This window comes from Schistocerca cancellata, chromosome 1 (genome assembly GCF_023864275.1).
Source record: "Schistocerca cancellata isolate TAMUIC-IGC-003103 chromosome 1, iqSchCanc2.1, whole genome shotgun sequence".
NCBI classification, from domain to species: Eukaryota; Metazoa; Arthropoda; class Insecta; order Orthoptera; family Acrididae; genus Schistocerca; species Schistocerca cancellata.
In genome coordinates this window covers 539,683,039-539,703,852 of record NC_064626.1, presented here as the reverse complement: position 1 = coordinate 539,703,852, position 20,814 = coordinate 539,683,039, and the positions used below count along the sequence as shown (strand labels likewise).

The following is a 20,814-nucleotide window of genomic DNA, read 5'->3' as shown; positions in this document are numbered from 1 at the left end:
TAAAGGCATATGCAACACTCATCGGTGAAGAGAACGTGATACCAATCCTGAGGTGGCAATTCGGCATGTTGTTGGGCCCATCTGTACCACTCTCCTTGGTGTCGTGGTTGCAAAGATGGACCTCGCCATGGACGTCGGGAGTGAAGTTGCGCATCATGCAGCCTATTGCGCATAGTTTCAGTCGTAACACGACATCATGTGGCTGCACGAAAAGCGTTATTCAACATGGTGGCGTGACTGTCAGGGTTCCTCCGAGCCATAATCCGTAGGTCGCGCTCATCCACTGCAGTATGAGCCCTTGTGCGGCCTGAGTGATACATGTCATCGACAGTTCCTGCCTCTTTGTATCTCCTCCACGTCAGACCAACTTCGCTTTGGTTCACTCCGAGGCGCCTGGACACTTCTCTTGTTGAGAGCTCTTCCTGACACAAAGTAATAATGCGGACGCGATCGAACTGCGGTATTGACCGTCTAGGCATGGTTAAACTATAGACAACACGAGCCGTGTAACTCCTTCCAAGTGCAATGACTGGAACTGATCGGCTGTCGGACCCCCTCCGTCTAGTAGGCACTGCTCATGCATGGTGATTTACATCTTTGGGCTGGTTTGGTGACATCTCTGAACAGTCAAAGGGACTGTGTCTGTGATACAATACCCACAGTCAACGTCTATCTTCAGGAGTTCCGGGAATCGGGGTGCTGCAAAACTTTTTTTGATGTGTGTATTAAGAGATACAATCCCGTCACAACAACATTTTCGGCTAAAGGACCAGTAGCGCAGCAACATTAATCTACAGGTTGGACCTCTCTGTTTTCTTAAAAAAAAACCTTGTCAGTGACTTCATCGGAATTATTAATGACCTAATTATCGTCACCCATAAGAAAAGCACCTCTTCTCCTCTCTCAACCCTACCTCCACACCCTAACTCTCCCCAGCCAATCACTGTCTAAGATGGTGGAAGTAAGCCAGGTGTGCTAGTGGAACCCTTAAAAAATTCAAAATAAATATTAAAATCAGAACACAGTAATGTATAGTTCATTAAAATGAAATAGTTAATAACAGTGCAGCTAACTTGGTACTCAGAAGTCTCTGTACGTTACATGTATTCTGTGCGCTATTCTAAAACATATTTACGCAAGAAATTACTACAGGATTAACTTGTAGTATTTTTAACCATGTTCAAAATCATCGAAATGCTCTGAAGCCTGTTTTTTGTGAGACTTTTAGAAGAATTTCTCCTAATTTACTTAAAGTGTGTGATCTGTAGTATTTCCACGGCTAAATGTGTTTTGCAGACCATTTAAATGAAGCAGTCGATCACGATGTAGTCATCTTAGCTGTGCTCAAAAACATCTGAATGTTCTCAATTTTTTGCAATATATTGAGAAGGATCTATCCAAACAATTACGTAAAGCAGGACTTCTTTAGATGCAAACTTTGATTTCTGTGTCAGATGGTTTAAGGCACAATGAAACCTCAAATTAATCAGTTTCACAATCTAAATATTCTACGAAGCTTTTCATGTGCCCCAAGGCACGCATTGGTAAGAGTGAACTCAGTGACTGGGTGTTTTGCTTGTTCCAACAAGTCTTGTCCTGCCGGCATCCAATGTGTTTGACTCTAGGCTCGGCGTAATACTGTATGGCACACAAGCTGCTCTGCAAATTGCACGTGGGTGCTATTGGTGATCTAACTTACAGGTTTAAAATGCAGTCGTTGACGAGATTTATAAAAGCAAACAATGTTATTCCCATATATCAGTTCATCAAAAACTCTTCTCCAAAGCCGATATTAAGGACAACCAAACATTATAGTGACCCCAAGTTAGTGTATTAACTTCATCTTGCAGTTCAAAAGGTTTGTCATCGTCTGCTGTCACCCATTGGAATCTATGTACATGACACTTAGATGGAACAGCATATAGGACAGTAGCAGTTAAAATTCGTGTAGGTATGAAAGGAGGATTGTTATGCTTTGTGTGATACAAGGGTTGCTACGCTTTCAAAGTCAGTCAGACATTAAAGCGATTCCATGCTGGACTTTACTTCGCAGAATAAAATGTTTGCCATCTTCTGCTGATATAATACCAAACATTACAGTGCAGTTGCAATACACATTTGTGTAGATTTGATACGAGCGTTTCTATGTTGTCAACCACTCACTCTCAGAGTCTGTCAAACATTATACTGACACCTTGCTAGGGTACTTACGTTACCTTCCAACAAAATTTTTTCGTCTTCCGATGACAATGCTAAATCATATGGTCACACAGTTTAACTCTGTAATTGCTTCAGTTGGGGGAATGGGATAACAGTGTAATGAGGTAACGTGGTAGCGGAGTAATGGGGTATAGGCAAACATATGCTAGTGTAATGGTGTAATGTTGTAATGGTCTAAGGGTGTGACTGGCAGTGCTTAATGGGAAACAGATATTGGCATTATGGGTAACTTTTGACAGAGTAATGGTGTAATAGGGTAATGGTGTAAGAGTGAACTGAGTAAAAGATAATGGCTAAGAGGTACCAGGTTGTGCTGTAATGATGCAACTGTGTAATGGTGTAATAGTGCAAATGTGTATCGGGTGACATGTAATGGGAAACGAAAAAATAGCAATATAAACAGCTGTAGGTAAAGGTTTCCAAATGAGAAGCGAGATATCTTCATGAAGAGCAAGCTCAAAGATTACCATTTGCTGTTTACCATTGAAAGATGTGTGTTGTGAAAAAAAGCAAAGACTACTCTTATAAGTAGTGGTAACTAAGCTCTGGAAGTGCATAATTCTCATCCCCAGAAAAACAGAGTGAAATCTAATAGATAGGTTAGCACACACGTGTACTTCTGTAATTGAGTGCAACAGAAAGGGAGATCAGCTTGCACTGTGAACAACTCAGTACTGCACAGTGAGTACTGATTTATGAAGGTAATAAAGTAAATTGAACATGTGTTAGGTTTCTGACTATAGCACCTAGCAGTATTTTAATGATGTATTCTCTATTCTGTAATTGTTGCCTTGGAGTTCACAAGATCATTAAATCATCCAAGCAGAAAATAATTCACAGATATAATACATATATATATATATATATATATATATATATATATATATATATATATATATATATATATATATATATATATATCAAACAGCTAGAACCAAAGTAGCATCTGTGAACTTACCTTGGCTGGACCTAGAGCATGCAACAAAAGTGTCTTATTATGAATGTCTTGTGAGATTGGAATACACTATTAGATTTCCGATTTTCCGATACAGCCTAGTATTTTTGGATCCTGAAGCGAGACTGCCAATTTCAACTAGATGGCGCCCATGTGACATAGCACCCTCTAGTGTCTTAATACAAAGAATGATAACGAATATATTGATATAAAACTGTAAACAGCGGATTTATAAGTAATTATATTTCAAATAAACACAGGTTGATTAAGATGTAGTATGGATAATTAAACCTACAAATAAAATATTCAGATTCACTAAAAGAAATCGAACACCATGTTCTCACCTCACTATCCTCTCAACCGATATTGATCGGTGAGACCTGGCACGAAGTCGGCGTCCCAAAACATCACAAAGGTGTTTTATAAGATTCAGGTCAAGTCTCTGTCCAGACCAGTCCATTACATGGATTTCACTGTCGTGAAACCACTTCGCCACAGGCCATGCATTATGACCAGGTACTCGATCTTGTTGAAACATGAAATCGCCATCCCCGAATTGCTCTTCAACAGTGGGGAGCAACAAGGCGCTTAAAACATCAGTGTAGACCTGTGCTGTGATAGTCTCGTGCAAAAGAACAAGGAGTGCATGCTCGCTCCATGGAAAACACGACCACACCATAACACCACCGCCTCCGAAATTTACTGTTGGCACTACACACCCTGGCAGATGACGTTCACCAGGTATTCGCCATAACCACAGCCTGCCATCGGATCGCCACATTGTGTGCCGTGATTCGTCACTCCACACAACGTTTTTCCACTGTTCAATCGTCCAATGTTTACGTCCTAACACCAAGTGAGGTGTCGTTTGGCATTTACCGCCGTGATGTGTGGCTTATGAGCATCCGCTCGATCCTGAAATCCAAGTTTTCTCACCTCCTGCATAACTGTCATAGTACTTGAAGTTGATCCTGATGCAGTTTGGAATTCCTGTGTGATGTCTGCCCATTACACATTACGACCCACTTTAACTGTCGGCAGTCTCTGTCAGTCTACAGACGAGGTCGGCCTGTACGCTTTTGTACTGTACGTCTTCCTTCACGTTTCTACTTCACTACCTCATCGGAAACAATGGACCTAGGGATGTTTAGGAGTGTGTAAATCTAGCGTACAGACGTATGACACATGTGACACCCAATCATCTGACCGCTTTCGAAGTCCATAAGTTCCGCAGAGCGCTTCATTCTGCTCTCTCACGATGTCTAATGACGAGGAAGCTGATATGGAGTACCTGGTAGTAGGCGGCAGCACAATGCACCTAATATGAGAAACGTATGTTTTTGGGTGTGTCCGGATAGTTTGGATCACATAGTGTACCACGTATTATTTGCGATGAATACAGTGAAATTTGTGACACTTCAAAGTTGATAGCAGTATAAACAGATTAAAAACATGTTTAAACACTCCCTTTTTATGATTCACATTCAAGCCAACATCACATTTTACACACCTTGCCGTGGTTTTTGTATGTCAGAGGCTGCAGAGTGTTTGCGTAGGCCAATCACCGAGCGATCTGTTCTGTCGTTACTGGAGTCCTGGTGCCGTGTCCTGATGGCCTCCCCTTAGGTTTGCATGCGTGGGCATTTGTTTACAGGAGAAAGCTACAACATGGCCACGAAAGTCAGGATGATCCAGTTACTCTTTACTTTCAAGCCTATGTAATTTTCATCCATTTTGTTCAGCTGCATCAGTGCAATGCGCTGTCAAACTGAAGTACCATTTTCTCCCTCTGATGAATGTCCTGTAGAGGCTTATGCTTTGGTCAGCCTGATCAACTTGCGACCGAACCGCTGAATCTTTCCATCAGTAAATGGGGTATGTTCTCAGCTGACTCGGTTGTTTTAACCCCCTCCACTGACGGAATGACCCACTTCCCAATTCCGTATGTATAAAACCAATACGGACTTGTAGCTGTCACGCCTTTGCGCTTACTGCTACGTATTTTAACTGTAAATAGCTCAGTCCCAATGGTAAGAGGCAGTAGTGAATTCACATAGTTAATATTTGAATCCAGCACAGCTGCCACAAGCTCAGCTCACTTTTACTCCACTCCTACCCTCGCCATTGCACCACATTAACTAGGTGCTACGTGGACCTTGCTAAATTCACTTGCGTATACATTTTTCCATCAGTAAATGGGGTATGTTCTCAGCTGACTCGGTTGTTTTAACCCCCTCCACTGACGGAATGACCCACTTCCCAATTCCGTATGTATAAAACCAATACGGACTTGTAGCTGTCACGCCTTTGCGCTTACTGCTACGTATTTTAACTGTAAATAGCTCAGTCCCAATGGTAAGAGGCAGTAGTGAATTCACATAGTTAATATTTGAATCCAGCACAGCTGCCACAAGCTCAGCTCACTTTTACTCCACTCCTACCCTCGCCATTGCACCACATTAACTAGGTGCTACGTGGACCTTGCTAAATTCACTTGCGTATACATTTTTGACCGTTACTCGCCAGTATTTACCTGATGATTAGTACACTCCTAACCCGACTATTTCCCTAAGAGCTGTGATGATTGAACGGGTTCGATCCACGGCTTACAGTGCCCTACAGTTCACACGGTAACACTGCCTACCTGACCCACTTAACTTGGTAGTGAGCTTATGTATCCAATCACCACTGCTAGCAGCAGTGGATAATCCTATCAGCACGACGAGAGCAGCAGACTTACCGTCGAATCCTCCTGAAAATACTTATAACTACGGTCGCCAGCTCTGAAGGAGCAAAAGAATAAATCAGTTTTTTGGGCTCGTTTCAAAGTGAAATGGCTTGAGTTGAATTTAAACTTAATTCTGAATATTACTATTTCTGATCATTCTAGACGATTCTACAAAGCAAATACTCTCTCAATTTCTGTGAGTTGGCTTGGTAATTACTACCAAGACAGGTTATGCAACTTCGGTTAACAAAATTCTATCCTTCAACTTATTTAATGATTTTGGATATTACTCTTTGGATCATTGATACAGAATTAGTTAAGTGACTTTACTTGAAAGGTTGCTCAGAAAAATTTAAGTAACTGTAAATAGGCGACTCATTCTGGTGTGACCATTGCTCTTTTCAACATTCTTATACGCTAAAGTATTCTACAACCAAAAGAATTGTAAATGAAAGAGGCGATGGTGGCCTCAGTCTGATTTCACTATACTATGTTTGAGGTTACTACACTTTACAATGAACAACATGCGTCGTAATTTTACTCATTACTATATTCTGTCCTCTGCACTTGCATAAAAGAAAACTGGTATTCTCCTTTTACATGTATACAAAGTTCGACTTAACAATTGCAAGCAGTCTTGCCTTGGGTAGACGTGTCGGTGCTGGTGGTGAGATGCATGTGGCTAACGCAGCTCTTCACGCCTCATGCCCTTAATGGCGGCTGGAACTACGAGCTGTAGCACTCGTATAAGCTACTGCACGTCCGCCATAAAATCTGGGCACAGTAACTCTTACAATCAGCCCCAGTGGCATAGAGGCGGCTTCAACGACCCTTCGTCGCGTTTTACTCCAAAAACGGCGACGATATTCGCCTCTTCGCTGTTGCACAATCACTTTTGCATGAGCACAGTTACGCACGTCCGATCACGTCAACACTCCCCAGGCCATTCCATTGTTCAGTCCCTGTGTCTCCAGCTACCCCTAGCTACGCTCGTATCACCAAGAGTGGGGGGGTTCCCCTACCACCTTTTTACCGAAATCATTTAGTATTTAAGAATATTTATATTTACTACCCTGGAGTTCATACCAGTCATAATAATTTACTACTAGCGCTTTACAACATTAAATTATACAGTAATAACTTATAATTACCAAGAAAAAGAATACATTTGACTCCGAGAGCTTAGTGCATTGTCTGACAGGCAGCGCTAATTCCCAGTTTCGCCAATAGATGGCATCAGGGTGCACTCCCTGGCAGTCTCACACAAGCGCGCCCGTTTCCGACGCGCGGGCTCCAAATTACTGTCAGCCCACCATCATTTCAGTTCCGTTACAAACTCCGTCAATGTTTTCACTGTAAAGCTGAATCATTAGAGGCTGTTCGATACCTATGCATTTCTTCTTACTCTGCAAAAATCGCTTTAGTGTGTGTAGTGACTTTACAGATATCCATACTGTTGTCATTCCATCTTTGAACTATTGCATTCCTAGACTTGTCGCTTTTTAATTGAATGATTTCCTGATGGGATTTATTCATCTACTTTCTGTCTAATAAGTCACATTTCGAGATTCGTTTTCTCTCTAATTTGCTCTGTATCCTGAATGCCTTTATCATGTAATTCAGTAAGGAAGGGAAATGATATCAAGTAATTATCAAAAAGCAGATGATAGGAGTATTTCCCCAAATTCAATAACACATCAGTATATTGTAGAACAACACTCGCTCCTAAGCCCAAGTGTTTGTAGTTCTCCGGTAGAGTAATGCTCGTACTTTGATAAGGATCCACCATGCAATTTGTCTAGTCCTTGTAGCTCCAGTCCAAATTTTGTAGCCGTATTGTATTGGTTTTCCTCTGAGAACTGTTTGCATCTATACTTACCAAAGTAAGCTATAGTTGTTTCATCAACGTTACGTTTTCCTTCACTGGTTGCACTTCCCTGACGGCCGGAGTGGCCGCGCTGTTCTGGGTGCTACAGTCTGGAACGGCGCGGCCGCTATGGTCGCAGGTTCGAATCCTGCCTCAGGCATGGATGTCCTTAGGGTAGTTAGGTTTAAGTAGTTCTAAGTTCTACGGGACTGATGACCTTAGCAGCTAAGTTCCATAGTGCTCAGAGCCATTTGAACCATTTTTTTGCACTTCCCTGCAATTTTTCGTTAACCTTGTCAAATCACATACCTGTAAGTTGGACATTATGAATTCAACTGTGTTATCCCAAGCAACGAGATTATTGTTTCCTAGTACATATCCGCCTCAGTATTTCAGTATAACTGCTAAGTAAATAATTGTAATAAATAGCATCCTTTTAATTGAAATCAATCTCCCAATCTATTATGTTTGCAACATATTGGTTTGTGAATGTGGTAATCGTCTCAATCATATCATCATCAAAACAAGAGCAAAACAAACTGACAGAAAAAATGGCAACACCGCAAAGTAATGAATGTACAGTAACGAATTTTTAGGAATAAGTTTGTATAGCTTTTCAATGCATAACATAGCAAGACAACAGGCTAATGTAAGCTCTGCTCTAGCATTCGGGAGAACGACGGTTCAAACCCGTTTCCAGCCATCCTGATTTAGGTTTTCCGTGATTTCCCTAAATCGTTCCAGGCAAATGCCGGGATGGTTCCTTTTAAAGGCCGATTTACTTCTTCATCCTTCCCTAATCCGAGCTTGTGCTCCCTCTTTGATGACCTCGTTATCGATGGGACGTTAAACACCAATTTCCTCCTCCGGTAATGTAAGTGCGAGAGAAGCCATTGCAAATGTGAAACTCTGGTACATTAAAAACTGGGGTAACTGCCGCACTGTTAAATGCAAGCAAGCAAATGTGCATATATTGTGTTGTACAATTGTAGGATGTCGGATTTTTGGATGAAGTTCCGTGCCTGTTGCACTTGGTCGATCAATACAGGGACGGTAACTGCTGGTTATGGATGACTGTCGTCCAATGATGTCCCATATGTGCTAGATTGGAGACAGATCTGGTGATCGCATAGGGCAAGGCAACATGTCGATACTCTATAGAGCATGCTGGATTACAGCAGCGGTTATGTGGTCGACCGTTATCCTGTCGGAAACCACTCCTGGAATGTAGTTCATGAATAGCAGCACAACAAGTCGAATCACCCGATGGACATACAGTTTTGCATTCAGGTTGCGTGAGATAACCACGACAATGCTCCTGCTGTCATACGAATTCACACACCAGACCATAACTCTAGGTATAGGTCCAGTGAGTCTAGGACGCAGTCAGGTTGGTTACATATCCTCTACTGGCCTGCTTCTAACCAACACAAACCCATCACTAGCACCGAGGCAGAACCAACTTTCATCACAAAACACAGCCGACCTCCACTCTGCCCCCCAATGAACTCCCGCTTGACACCACTGAAGTCGCAAGGTGATTTGGAGTTAGTGGATTACACGCTACAGAGCATCTGACTCGGTGTTGTCCCTGAAATAATCGATTTTTGACAGTTGTTTTTGACACTGTGGTGCCAAATGCTGCTCAGATTGCTGCTGGAGATGCAGTACGATGCGTCACAACCATATGCTGAACACGACGGTCTTACCTCTTGGTAGCGCCACGTGTCTGTCCGGAGCCTGGTCCTCTCACTGGTCTACATCCTCGTGATCACCGCTGACAGGAATCCTGTACAGTGACTACATTCCTACCAAGTCTTTCCGCAGTATCGGAACATTCAGTTTTCCGTAGTCCTGCTACACAACCTCGTTCAAACTTAGTGTAGCCTTAAATCCATTCTTGAGTAACATCCCAAAGACAACTAAGGCTCACGACCGTTACAGTATGTATTTAAAGCAAACGTAATTTTCATCTTCATAGTGCCACTAATAGCGCGATTCTTATGCGAGTGGCTTGAAATCTGAATAGACATGATGTTTCAGAAATAGAAACACGCCTACCACCTTACGTTTATGTCGCATAGCTCTTTCTTGGTGTTCCGATTTTTTTTCTGTCTTTGTATTTACGATAGCCTTCAATTGTTGGGAACATAATGTTGAGACCATTCATTACTGCAGTCTGTAAGATCACATTTCTCTTCATGATACATTTTCTTCCTGTTTGTATACCATTATCATCCTGTCTGCCTTTTCTTGCCTTTTCTCTTCTTGTTTCCATCCTTCCAGTACGTTCACTTTCAATAACTATTTCTACTTCTGTTTCAGTCATCACTTGACTTCCCCCTAAATTATATAAATTTTCATTATTTTGATCACTTGAATCCTCATCAGTCCCATCGAGACATGCATTTGGGGGTGGGGAGGGAAAGGGCTCTTAGTGAAATCTGGCTGCTGTCCTCCTCGATATCGTTATTGTATTCATCGTTACCAAGTATTCTCAGAGCTTGATCTACACTGAAAACCGCCTGTAAAAGAAGTAATAGTAAATCATCATTTGTTATAAATTAACCCTCTTTTGTGACTGACGTGCTTTTCGTGGTACAGAAACATATGCTGACGAAAAAAAAAAGATCACAACACCAAGAAGAAGTTGTGAGACATATACGAAAGTTGGCAGGCTTGTTTCAATATTCGAAAAATGATTTCTCTAGCAAGCGTGGTCAAAAATATTTCCAGTAATTTAATTTTTGATTAATTATTTTTTAATATAGCAGACAAAAAAATGGAAGCTTTCAGATACTTTTGAGCGGCAAGATCGCTGCATTGTAATTGACTGTTTCATTTTAATAGTCTGTAAAGTACTATGCTATGATTGAAGGAGAAGGGAAGCGAGGTGAGTGGAAGGTGTTAAAAAGTAAAACAGCGCAAGTTCCGAGATCTTGGATTTTGAATTGTTGGGTTTGAGGCGGCACGCGAAGGGTAACAGTAAGGAGTGGTTGCCTGGCTTGTCACATGAGAAAGGTGATATCAGTGATAAGTCTGATAACATTTCTTGTAAGAGTGGTGATGTCATTGAGAAGGAGGCAGGCCTTGTGATGTGGGTAGGGCACTGACCTGTGTCACATGGCATTAGAATGTAAAGAAATTTATACAACGCTACCAGGTTTCCCCATCTGCTGCCAAATTCAAAAATAAGAAGGGGCGTTCCCCTGCTGGTGACAGGGAAACGAAAATTATAGTGATTTTACAGATGGATTTAGGGAGGGGAGATGGGGAGGAAACAGTTTCGTTATGTCTCACTTGTGCTGAGAGTGGATAGAATGTATATGGCATTTAGACAAAAAAGCAGTAGAACTCTAATGTAAGCATGGAGCAATGTTAATGTTAGATGTCGGAAAGTATCAGTGGAGAATGATTATGTGGTTGCTGGTAACGGATAGCTCACGGTGATATTCTGAAATAAACTGTTTGTAAACTAGCTCAACTGGTTCATCTTCCACTTATTGCCGTCGTCTTACATCCTTGAAAGGCTGAGTAAGTTCTCCATAAGATCGGCGACTCCTGATCCTCGGATACGAACTCTGTAATAGATAACAAATGACAATAATAGCTTTCCAGGAACTAACCCTAACAATAATTCTTAGATCCGTACATAAAATATTACTAATCAAGGTCGAGATTTTGCTGGAGATGCCGCTGAAACTGTAGCCCATTTTTGTAAAATGGTTCAAATGGCTCTGAGCACTATGGGACTTAACATCTTAGGTCATAAGTCCCCTAGAACTTAGAACTACTTAAACCTAACTAACCTAAGGACATCACACACACCCATGCCCGAGGCAGGATTCGAACCTGCGACCGTAGCAGTTCCGCGGTTCCGGACTGCAGCGCCAGAACCGCACGGCCACCGCGGCCGGCCCCCCATTTTTGTAGCCGTGAAAATATGCCAGTCAGACTTAAGCCAGAAAGTAGAAATGGACAGACGACAGTCACACAATACAGGGTATTAAGTGCTGCAGACAGATACACGCAGCGATAGAATAATTGTAAATTTTAACACAACCAATTATATACGTTGATGGAAATGAAAAGTGTTACACCATGAACCAGCAGTCGGTTGTTTGAACGTTTTGCGCATCACGTAACGTTAAATGAATATACTTTCATTCCTTTCGAAACTGATGTCTGTTGTCTACATCAGTGTGAGGTGTGACCTCCACGGACACGAATACATTCTTCGTTTAGTTATGACATCGAATGAAACAATTTGAAAATATCATCTTAAGGTTCTCGCCGTGCTTAAAACACATGCTGTGTCAGTTCACGTAGTATGGTGGGTGAAGTCTGGTATGAAAGTATTCATCTTCCCATCGCATCCCCTAGATGTTCTGTGGTTGACAAACCAGATGACTAGGCAGCTCAGTCACGGGTCAGTACATTCCTCAAGAGGCTTGTGGTGTGGGGTCTTGTTTCGTTACTGGAATATATCATTTGGTACCATGGCCATTAAGGGTAAGAAAAAACAACAAAAATTCATTCTTCCTTCAACAATTAGCAAACCAGTCCTGTTCTCATATCCAGTAGCCATCACATTGTGATTCCTGAAGTCGGTGTGTGAGTCTTGAAAACCGCCATGTCCTCTGACCTTTCACAGTGCCATCTAGAGACACGTTGGTGTCGATCTGACCATCACAAACATATATATGAAGATGGTATCTGTTCTTTCGGACATTAGTGATTTTCAGCTCTCAAAGAACGAAATTACAATGAAGTCCAGACCATTATCTGCTTACAGGCGTTGATAAATACCAACGAGGACAATTGAAAATATGTGCCTCGACCGGGACTCGAAGCCGAGATCTCCTGCTTACATGGCAGACGGTCTATCTGACTGAGCCATCGAGGACACAGAGGATAGTGTAACTGCAGGGGCTTATCTCTGGCACCCTACCCGTGAGACCCACACTTCCAACTTACTGTCCACACACTACATTTGCAGTTCCCCTGCCCACCACACTCATCACGCGCGGCAGACAATCTACCAATTCCCGTAAGATTTGACGAACGTGAGTGCATCCGCACCGAAGAAGACCATTGGACGGTAAGCCTTATCTGTAGGAAGATGGTATCTCTTCTTTCAGACATTACAGGCTGCTTGTGAAACTTGACGTGCCCTGAAAGGCTTGCAGCAACTTCCCTGGCCAGCACTATCTGCGGACTTGTCTCCAAACGAGCACATGTGGGATATGACGGGACGAGAAGTAAGTCGTGCAACTCGTCAGCCAACAACTTTTACAGGACTACGTCAACAGGTCCAGTAGGCGCGGCATAACGTATCCCAGGACAGTATCCGCCATCTGTACAACCGACTGGATACCAGAGTCAGCGCCTGCGTTGCCACCTATGGAGGCCACACCACATACTAATATGTTGTTTGAGCAGGGGTCGATACCTGGTACCTATGAACCGCCTGTGTTCTATTAAAGTAATCATTTCATATGCTCCATATGGACTGTTGCAACAATAAATCTTGAGTGAAATGGAAACCTCCAAAAAGGCGTACTAATTTTTTTTTGGCAGTGTAGTTTGGTTGACATGTAACCACTTTCCTGGCTTCTCTTTTTATTCTGAGTTTCTCACTGTCCTGGTGAAATCTAATAGAAACTGTAGCACACCTGTCTATATTCTTCAATACATTAACATCAGTTAGTGAAGCAAGGGCTGCTATAGATATTTTGTTGAAATTGAGTCTTAAGCTTTGTTTGTACGAGGCATCCTATTTCCTCTGTATGTAAGAGGCGTTCTATTTCCAAACATTACTTCGCGAATTTACGGGTTGGTTCCTTTCTTCCACGCTCTCGTACGTGAATGAAATGTGTTAGGAAATCGTTGATATTGGTGCGAAGTAACGTCCTTTCGGCTTTGTAGGGTGCCTTGCGTAGTATGTGTGTAGACGTAGACGTATCTTGCATCAAGTTTTAAAATTACATTGTACACAGGGTGCCCCAGGATATCCAAGGATATGACAGGAAGGAGCATTCGAATCAAAAATGTGCAGTAAACATGGGCTCTAAAATGCATAACTTAAGAGCTATGAGCACTTTTCCGGTAGAGAACACGTGTTTCGCAGCAGCCAAGTTGAACGAGCTCATAGCTCTAAGGGACGGACTTCAGAGCCTATGTTTACTAGACTTTTTTGCTTCGAATGTTTCTAGATGCTTTAATGCGGACATATGTTTCTTAATTTAATCCCCAGCACCACCTGTCTAAATATGGAAAGCCAAAACTTTGCAGTAGAAGAGATTTGTTTCACAATATTGGAAATGAAGTAGGGCTCATAACTCTTAAGTTATGCATTTTAGAGTCCGTGTTTACTAGACTTTTTGGCTTCGAATGATCGTTCGTGTCATATCCCCGAATGCTGACCATTTTTCTGGGGCACTCTGTATATCACGAAACCGTTTTGTATGTTTGAACGGCTATTTCTGGTACTGTCTCGTAATGAAAAGTATAACGAGTTCACTTCTGCCATATGATGATGTTTTGCCGGAAGTACTTGCAGATACAGAATGTTTAATCATATAGCTGATTTGGCGGTAAATATATAGTTATTTTTAAATATATTTATCCCCCCCCCCCCCCACACACACACCCCTCTCTCTCTCTCTCTCTCTCTCTCTCTCTCTCTCTCTGTCTCTCATCAGTGTGTGCGGGCGCACGCGTGTATGTGTGTGTGTGTGGTTTGGTAAGAAAACGAAACTATGGTTCTTTGTCAAGTAAACTTTCTTTTTTTCGTCTACAACCAAACTGTAAAATATTTGTAACTTTCAGACCACTGACTATGTTTTAAATGAATGACACAGTTTCCTAAGTTGTGATGAAGAAAATGCATCAAATTAGTTGCACTGGCTGTACTAATATTAATGAAGAATATTGGGTCCCTTTTCGATGACTACTGCGAATCAGACGATGTGCAGGTATGCCTCAACGTAAAGGAAAAGGAATATACCATTTTTCACGCAAATCAATATGTACAGGGCTGTAACTGCTTTTCCCTAGTTCACTAAGAACAAGTCAGACGATCGTAAAACCAATTCACAAGAAAAATAACCATAAAAATAAAAATTTCGATGAGGTACTTCGTCTAAGTCCGGCTCCGCGGCCGAATGGTCAGTGCAACTGGCTGCCATGCGGACAACCCGTGTTCGATTCCCGGTACAGACAGAGATTCGTCCTTGGTGGGAGGACTGGGACTGGGTGCACCAAGCTTCGTGAAGCCAGTTGAGGGGCTGCTTGACAGAGTAGTAGCGGCTGTACGTCGTGAAACCGCGTGCTCCTCCGGACCGCATCCAATGACGCCACTGGCGGAGGGTGATACGGCGGCCGGCCTACTGACATTCCAATGCAGCTGGCTCTTCCTACAGCCAAAATATCTTTCACGTTAACTAGTGATCAAACTGAAAGATGAGTTTTCGACAGCAAATTGTATCTTGTTTCCACTAGTGGTGTTTTTGTACGGTACGTAAAGTAACCTTGTAGGTATACCGTGAATGGAAGTCACGACCACATATCTAGAGAATGGACAGCGAACTATACCTTGAAGAAAAATCCAACACAGGCGGATCCGACGAGACCGCACAGCGTGATCTGCTCGAGCTCCTCCGGAGGGTCGGCGCACAGCTTGAGGGTCACGCACAGCGCCAGGAACGCGATGGAGGCGAGCGTCACGCACGCCAGCACTCTGCTCAGCGTGCTGGGGGCCGCGCCTCGCGGCTGCCACAGACCCAGCAGCATCCGCAGTGTCGATCCGGGGAACACCAACGAGTCGCTGTCCGCCGACGGGTGCTCCATGCTGGCTCCTGCTGTGGAATGTCCGGTCTTCAAAGCCACTATTAGCTAGCGGTGTCCAGACCCTCAATGGTTGTGCAATGACACTCTCGAAGGGATTACGTAGTCCGCTATTTCTTTGTCAGCTGGCTACTTAGTCTATAAAGATACAGTTCCCCACGCACTATTCGCTGAACTAACAATGCGTTTTCGCAGTCGCAACATACGGGTGGTTCTTTAGTATTCTTAATACACAATGATGAACCGCACAATTATGACCACTGCATACTACCAGATTAAATACCCACTTTTGATTCGGTAAGTACAATATACAGGGTGCTCCATTGATCGTGACCGGGCCAAATATCTCACGAAATAAGCGTCAAAGGAAAAAACTACAAAGAACGAAACTTGTCTAGCTTGAAGGGGGAAACCAGATGGCGCTATGGTTGGCCCGCTAGATGGCGCTGCCATATGTCAAACGCATATCAACTGCGTTTTCTTTTAAATAGGAACCCCCATTTTTATAACATGTTAGTTAGTACGTAAAGAAATATGATTGTTTTAGTTGGACCACTTTTTTCGCTTTGTGTTAGATGGCGCTGTAATAGTCACAAACATATGGCTAACAGTTTTAGACGAACAGTTGGTAACAGGTAGGTTTTTTAATTTGGCAATACGTGTAACGACATTTCTCTCAACAGTGAGTAGTTCGCCTTCCGTAATGTTAGCACATGCATTGACAATGCGCTGATGCATATTGTCAGGCGTTGTCGGTGGATCACGATAGCAAATATCCTTCAACTTTCCCCACAGAAAGAAATCCGGGGACAGATCCGATGAACGTGCGGGCCATGGTATGGTGCTTCGACGACCAATCCACCTGTCATGAAATATGCTATTCAATACCGCTTCAACCGCACGCGAGCTATGTGCTGGACATCCATCGTGTTGGAAATACATCGCCATTCTGTCATGCAGTGAAACATCTTGTAGTAGCATCGGTAGAACATTACATAGGAAATCAGCGTACATTGCACCATTTCGATTGCCATCGATAAAATGGCGGCCAGTTATCCTTCCTTCCATAATGCCGCACCATGCATTAACCTACCAAGGTCGATGATGTTCCACTTGTCGCAGCCATTGCGGATTTTCCGTTACCCAATAGTGCACATTATGCCGGTTTACGTTACCGCTGTTGGTGAATGACGCTTCGTCGCTAAATAGAACGCGTGCCAAAAATCTGTCATCGTCCCGTAATTTCTCTTGTGCCCAGTGGCAGAACTGTACACGACGTTCAGAGACGTCGCCTTTCAATTCCTGTTGCATAGAAATATGGTACGGGTGCAATCGTTGTTGATGTAGCATTCTCAACACCGACGTTTTTGAGATTGCCGATTCTCGCGCAATTGGTCTGCTACTGATGTTCGTATTAGCCGCGACAGCAGCTAAAACACCTACTTGGCCACCATCGTTTGTTGAAGGTCGTGGTCGACGTTTCACATGTGGCTGAACACTTCCTGTTTCCTTAAGTAACGTAACTATCCGGCGAACGGTCCGGACACTTGGACGATGTCGTCCATGATACCGAGCAGCATACATAGCACACGTCCGTTGGGCATTTTTATCACAATAGCCATACATCAACACGATATCGACCTTTTCCGCAATTGGTAAACGGTTCTTTTTAACACGCATAATGTATCACGAAGCAAATACCGTCCGCACTGGCGGAATGTTGCGTGATACCACGTACTTATACGTTTGCAACTATTACAGCGCCATCTATCACAAAGCGAAAAAAGTGGTCCAACTAAAACATTCATATTTTTTTACGTACTACATGAATACGTAATAAAAAATGGGGGTTCCTATTTTAAAAAACGCAGTTGATATCCGCCGTCTAGTGGGCCAACCATAGCGCCATCTGGTTTCCCCCTTCAAGCTAGAAGAGTTTTTTTCTTTGTAGTTTTTTCGTTTGTTGCTTATTTCGTGAGATATTTGGCCCGGTCACTATCAGTGGACCACCCTGTATAAGTGCGGCGTAAACGAATGAGGACTCATTCTAGCGACGATACAGGCAGTGGACACGAGCTATCTGCTGACATGAGCAACTTTGGCCAAAGACAGATAGTTATTGCCCGACGGCTGGGAACAAGCACCACGGAAACGGCAAATCTGTTTAGCTGTCCACGTGCTACAGTTGTGAGCATCTATGGAGAGTGAAGGACGGTGATGCCCAATTAGGTCACAAGGAACTGCAGGAGTAGGCCTACTCCTCATCACAGAATGAAGTGGTCGTAGGCTTCCTCGTCCGGAGAAGCAGAATAGACGGCATTGTGTGGCAGATCTAACGACAGAGTACAATGCAGATGCAGGCATTAATGTTTCTGGTGCCCCGTTCAGCGCACATTGTCGAAAATTTAGAAATTTGTTTTAAGGTCATCGGTCCCTAGGCTTAAACACTACTTAATCTAATTTAAACTAACTTACGCTAAGGACAACACACACACACCCATGCCCGAGGGAGGACACGAACCGCGCGAACTGTGGCAAGGTGCGTGAGACCGCGCGGCAACCCAGCGCGGAGCGCATTTTTGGTTGAACCTGGGCCTCCGCAGCAGACGACACCTCTGTATTCCCAGCAGCCAATTCGGAATTACTATTGCAATTGGGATGGTGTCATTGGGATTGGAAATGTATAACCTGGTCTAACGAATCAAGTTTCTTGTTACATCAACTCGATGGTCGTGTCCGGCTGTGCCGTTGTCCATGGAAACGCTGCTCGAATCATGCTTAGCGCCACGGACCGAGGCCATTGGGACAGTATTGTGCTATGGGGACACTCAGCTTTGTTTCTATGAGACCTGTGGTAGTGAAGACATCATGACAAGCACGGGCTACATGAACATTATTGCAGGTCACTTCTATCAATTTATGCTTGATGTGTTCCAGGACAACGTTGGTATTTTCCAGCAGGATAACTGTCCATTTGACAAAGTCACCGTGGTTTGAGGAGAATGACAGTGAACTCTGGTTAGTGTCTTGGCCACTAAATTCGCCTGATCTTAACCCAATGGAACACATCTTGGACACTACGAGGCGCAATTTCCATGCCCACAAAGCACCGGCCCGCAGTTTATGAGACATGAGTGACGAGTGCTTAGACATCTGGTGCGACATAGCCTACCTTCGGGAAGCTACTAAGGAATTGTCGAAACCGTATGACGTAGAAGCACAGTTGTATTCTATTCCAGAGGAGGACCAGCACCCTACTAAATAGGGGGTCAAAAGTCTTAGCTCACCAGTGTGTACTGCCCAGTGATGTGAGGAGTCGCCAGAAATAACAAGTGGTTCGGATTTCCAGTTAAACTGTAGGTCCCCTTTCCCCAGTTGGATAACTGGAGTAATGGGGCAAGCAAGCCGTCGACGTGGCGTCCAATTGAAAGACCGACACCAGGCCAGTGGATCACACGAAATTATTATTGCTCGTGTTATACCGAACAGCACAATAAACTTCCCATTCATTATTGGACAGAGGGAAAATTGAAGAACTGAGAGGCGATAATAAGGGATAAAAGTATAAGTAAAACGATTTAAAAAATGGATCAGATAAGTCAGAAAACTGCAAGAACACTTAAATTGCTACTGAATAGATTTGCAGAGGATAATAATTCTCGTGGCAAACAAAGAGAGACTTCGTAACATGCACCACACAGGAAATTCTGAGATACAGCGATTGGGGAACTGGCGCAATGCGCGTAAAAATGAAGATCATGAGGCATGCCTAAAAAGAAAGGAAGTTGTCCCAAAAGTCAATCAATTAAAGTGGCTGATATTTCTTGCTCCAAAACATTTACTGATTTTATCCCGATCATAATGGCCACGAGAGATTACACATCTCTTCCTGCCCGTCAAAACGTTTCCATTGTTTCGAAGTCACTTGTTAGTATTAATCTGCAAATGTCATTTCTTTCCACCGTAAGACAATATGCAGTGAGATGGTGGGATTTTTACAAAGTTTTATTGTAAAACGTTTTGATGCCTTGTAAGAGTTTGAAAAGCATTTCAGATGCCTTTGTTTGGAGCAGGCATTGCTGGAGAGTTCCAACAAATCGAGAGGTATATGTATATAAGGCCGCATCAGTCAGCATGTGGTTTTATTTATCGTATGGCATACATGACAAAACAATAAATATAAATATATAAACATAAATATTTAGAAACGTCAGAAGTAAAAAGAAAACACGTAAAAGTGTACAGAAAATATTTTAAAGTATTCATAAGCAAAGGTGAGCCCAGTGCGGTACTTCTGATGAAGCTGAAAAGAAGCCATTCCAGTCCGCTCATATGCTCGCACTTTCCCCCACAATAAGGGTAACTAATAATTCTTTGAAGTACGTCAAATTTAGTGAGGTTGTCTAAACATTGTCAAAATTGTGTATCTGCACATCTTCCGTAACAAGTTCGTATTCTTTTTAGTCTGACTCAGTCCCTGTGGGATATTTCTGACGCTGGCGAAAAAGCTTCTCCTTTAGATACATTTTGTACGAGTAGATGAAGCCCGCCCGGTTGGCCGTGCGGTCTAACGCACGGTTTTCCGGGCGGGAAGGAACGCCTGGTCCCCGGCACGAATCCGCCCGGCGGATCGGCCGAATCCGGTGAATCGGCCAGTCTGTGGATGGTTTTTAGGCGGTTTTCCATCTGCCTCGGCGAATGCGGGCTGGTTCACCTTATTCTGCTCAGTTACACTATGTCGGCTATTGCTGCGCAAACAAGTTCTCCACGTACGCGTACACCACCATACTCTACCACGCAAACATAGGTGTTACACTCGTCTGACGTTCCCTGGGGGGTCCACCGGGGCTCGAACCACACTATAACCCCAGGTTCGGTGTGGGGCGGCGGTGGGGTGAAGTGGACTGCGGTAGTCGTCCTGGGGTTGTGGACCACTGCGGCTGCGGTGGGGACGGAGCCTCTCCGTCGTTTCTAGGTCCCCGGTTAACATACAATACAATACCATACGAGTAGATGAGATTCTCCATATTCCATCCCTTGCGCCATTCCTTTAATAGCCTATCGTTGTTCTGCCTGAATGTTTCTGCTTCCATGATGGTCTTTTGGATAAAGTCTTTTCTGAGTGGTAGATGGGCTCAATGAACTGGATGTTACATGTTGGTTGAAATTCGTCATACATGCGTTCATGGTTAGCCA

The 20,814-nt window shown here is 43.3% G+C and overlaps 1 protein-coding gene across 1 annotated transcript in view; it reads right to left on the bottom strand.

Annotated features, from left to right (window-relative positions):
- LOC126188954 (odorant receptor Or1-like) overlaps positions 1-8,094 on the bottom strand; it is a 248,796-nt gene extending 240,702 nt beyond the window's left edge. The window contains exon 1 of the mRNA XM_049930750.1: positions 8,080-8,094. Within this exon, the coding sequence (XP_049786707.1) occupies positions 8,080-8,094 (15 nt within the window). The remainder of the gene's footprint in view (positions 1-8,079) is intronic.
- Positions 8,095-20,814: the final 12,720 nt, after the last annotated feature.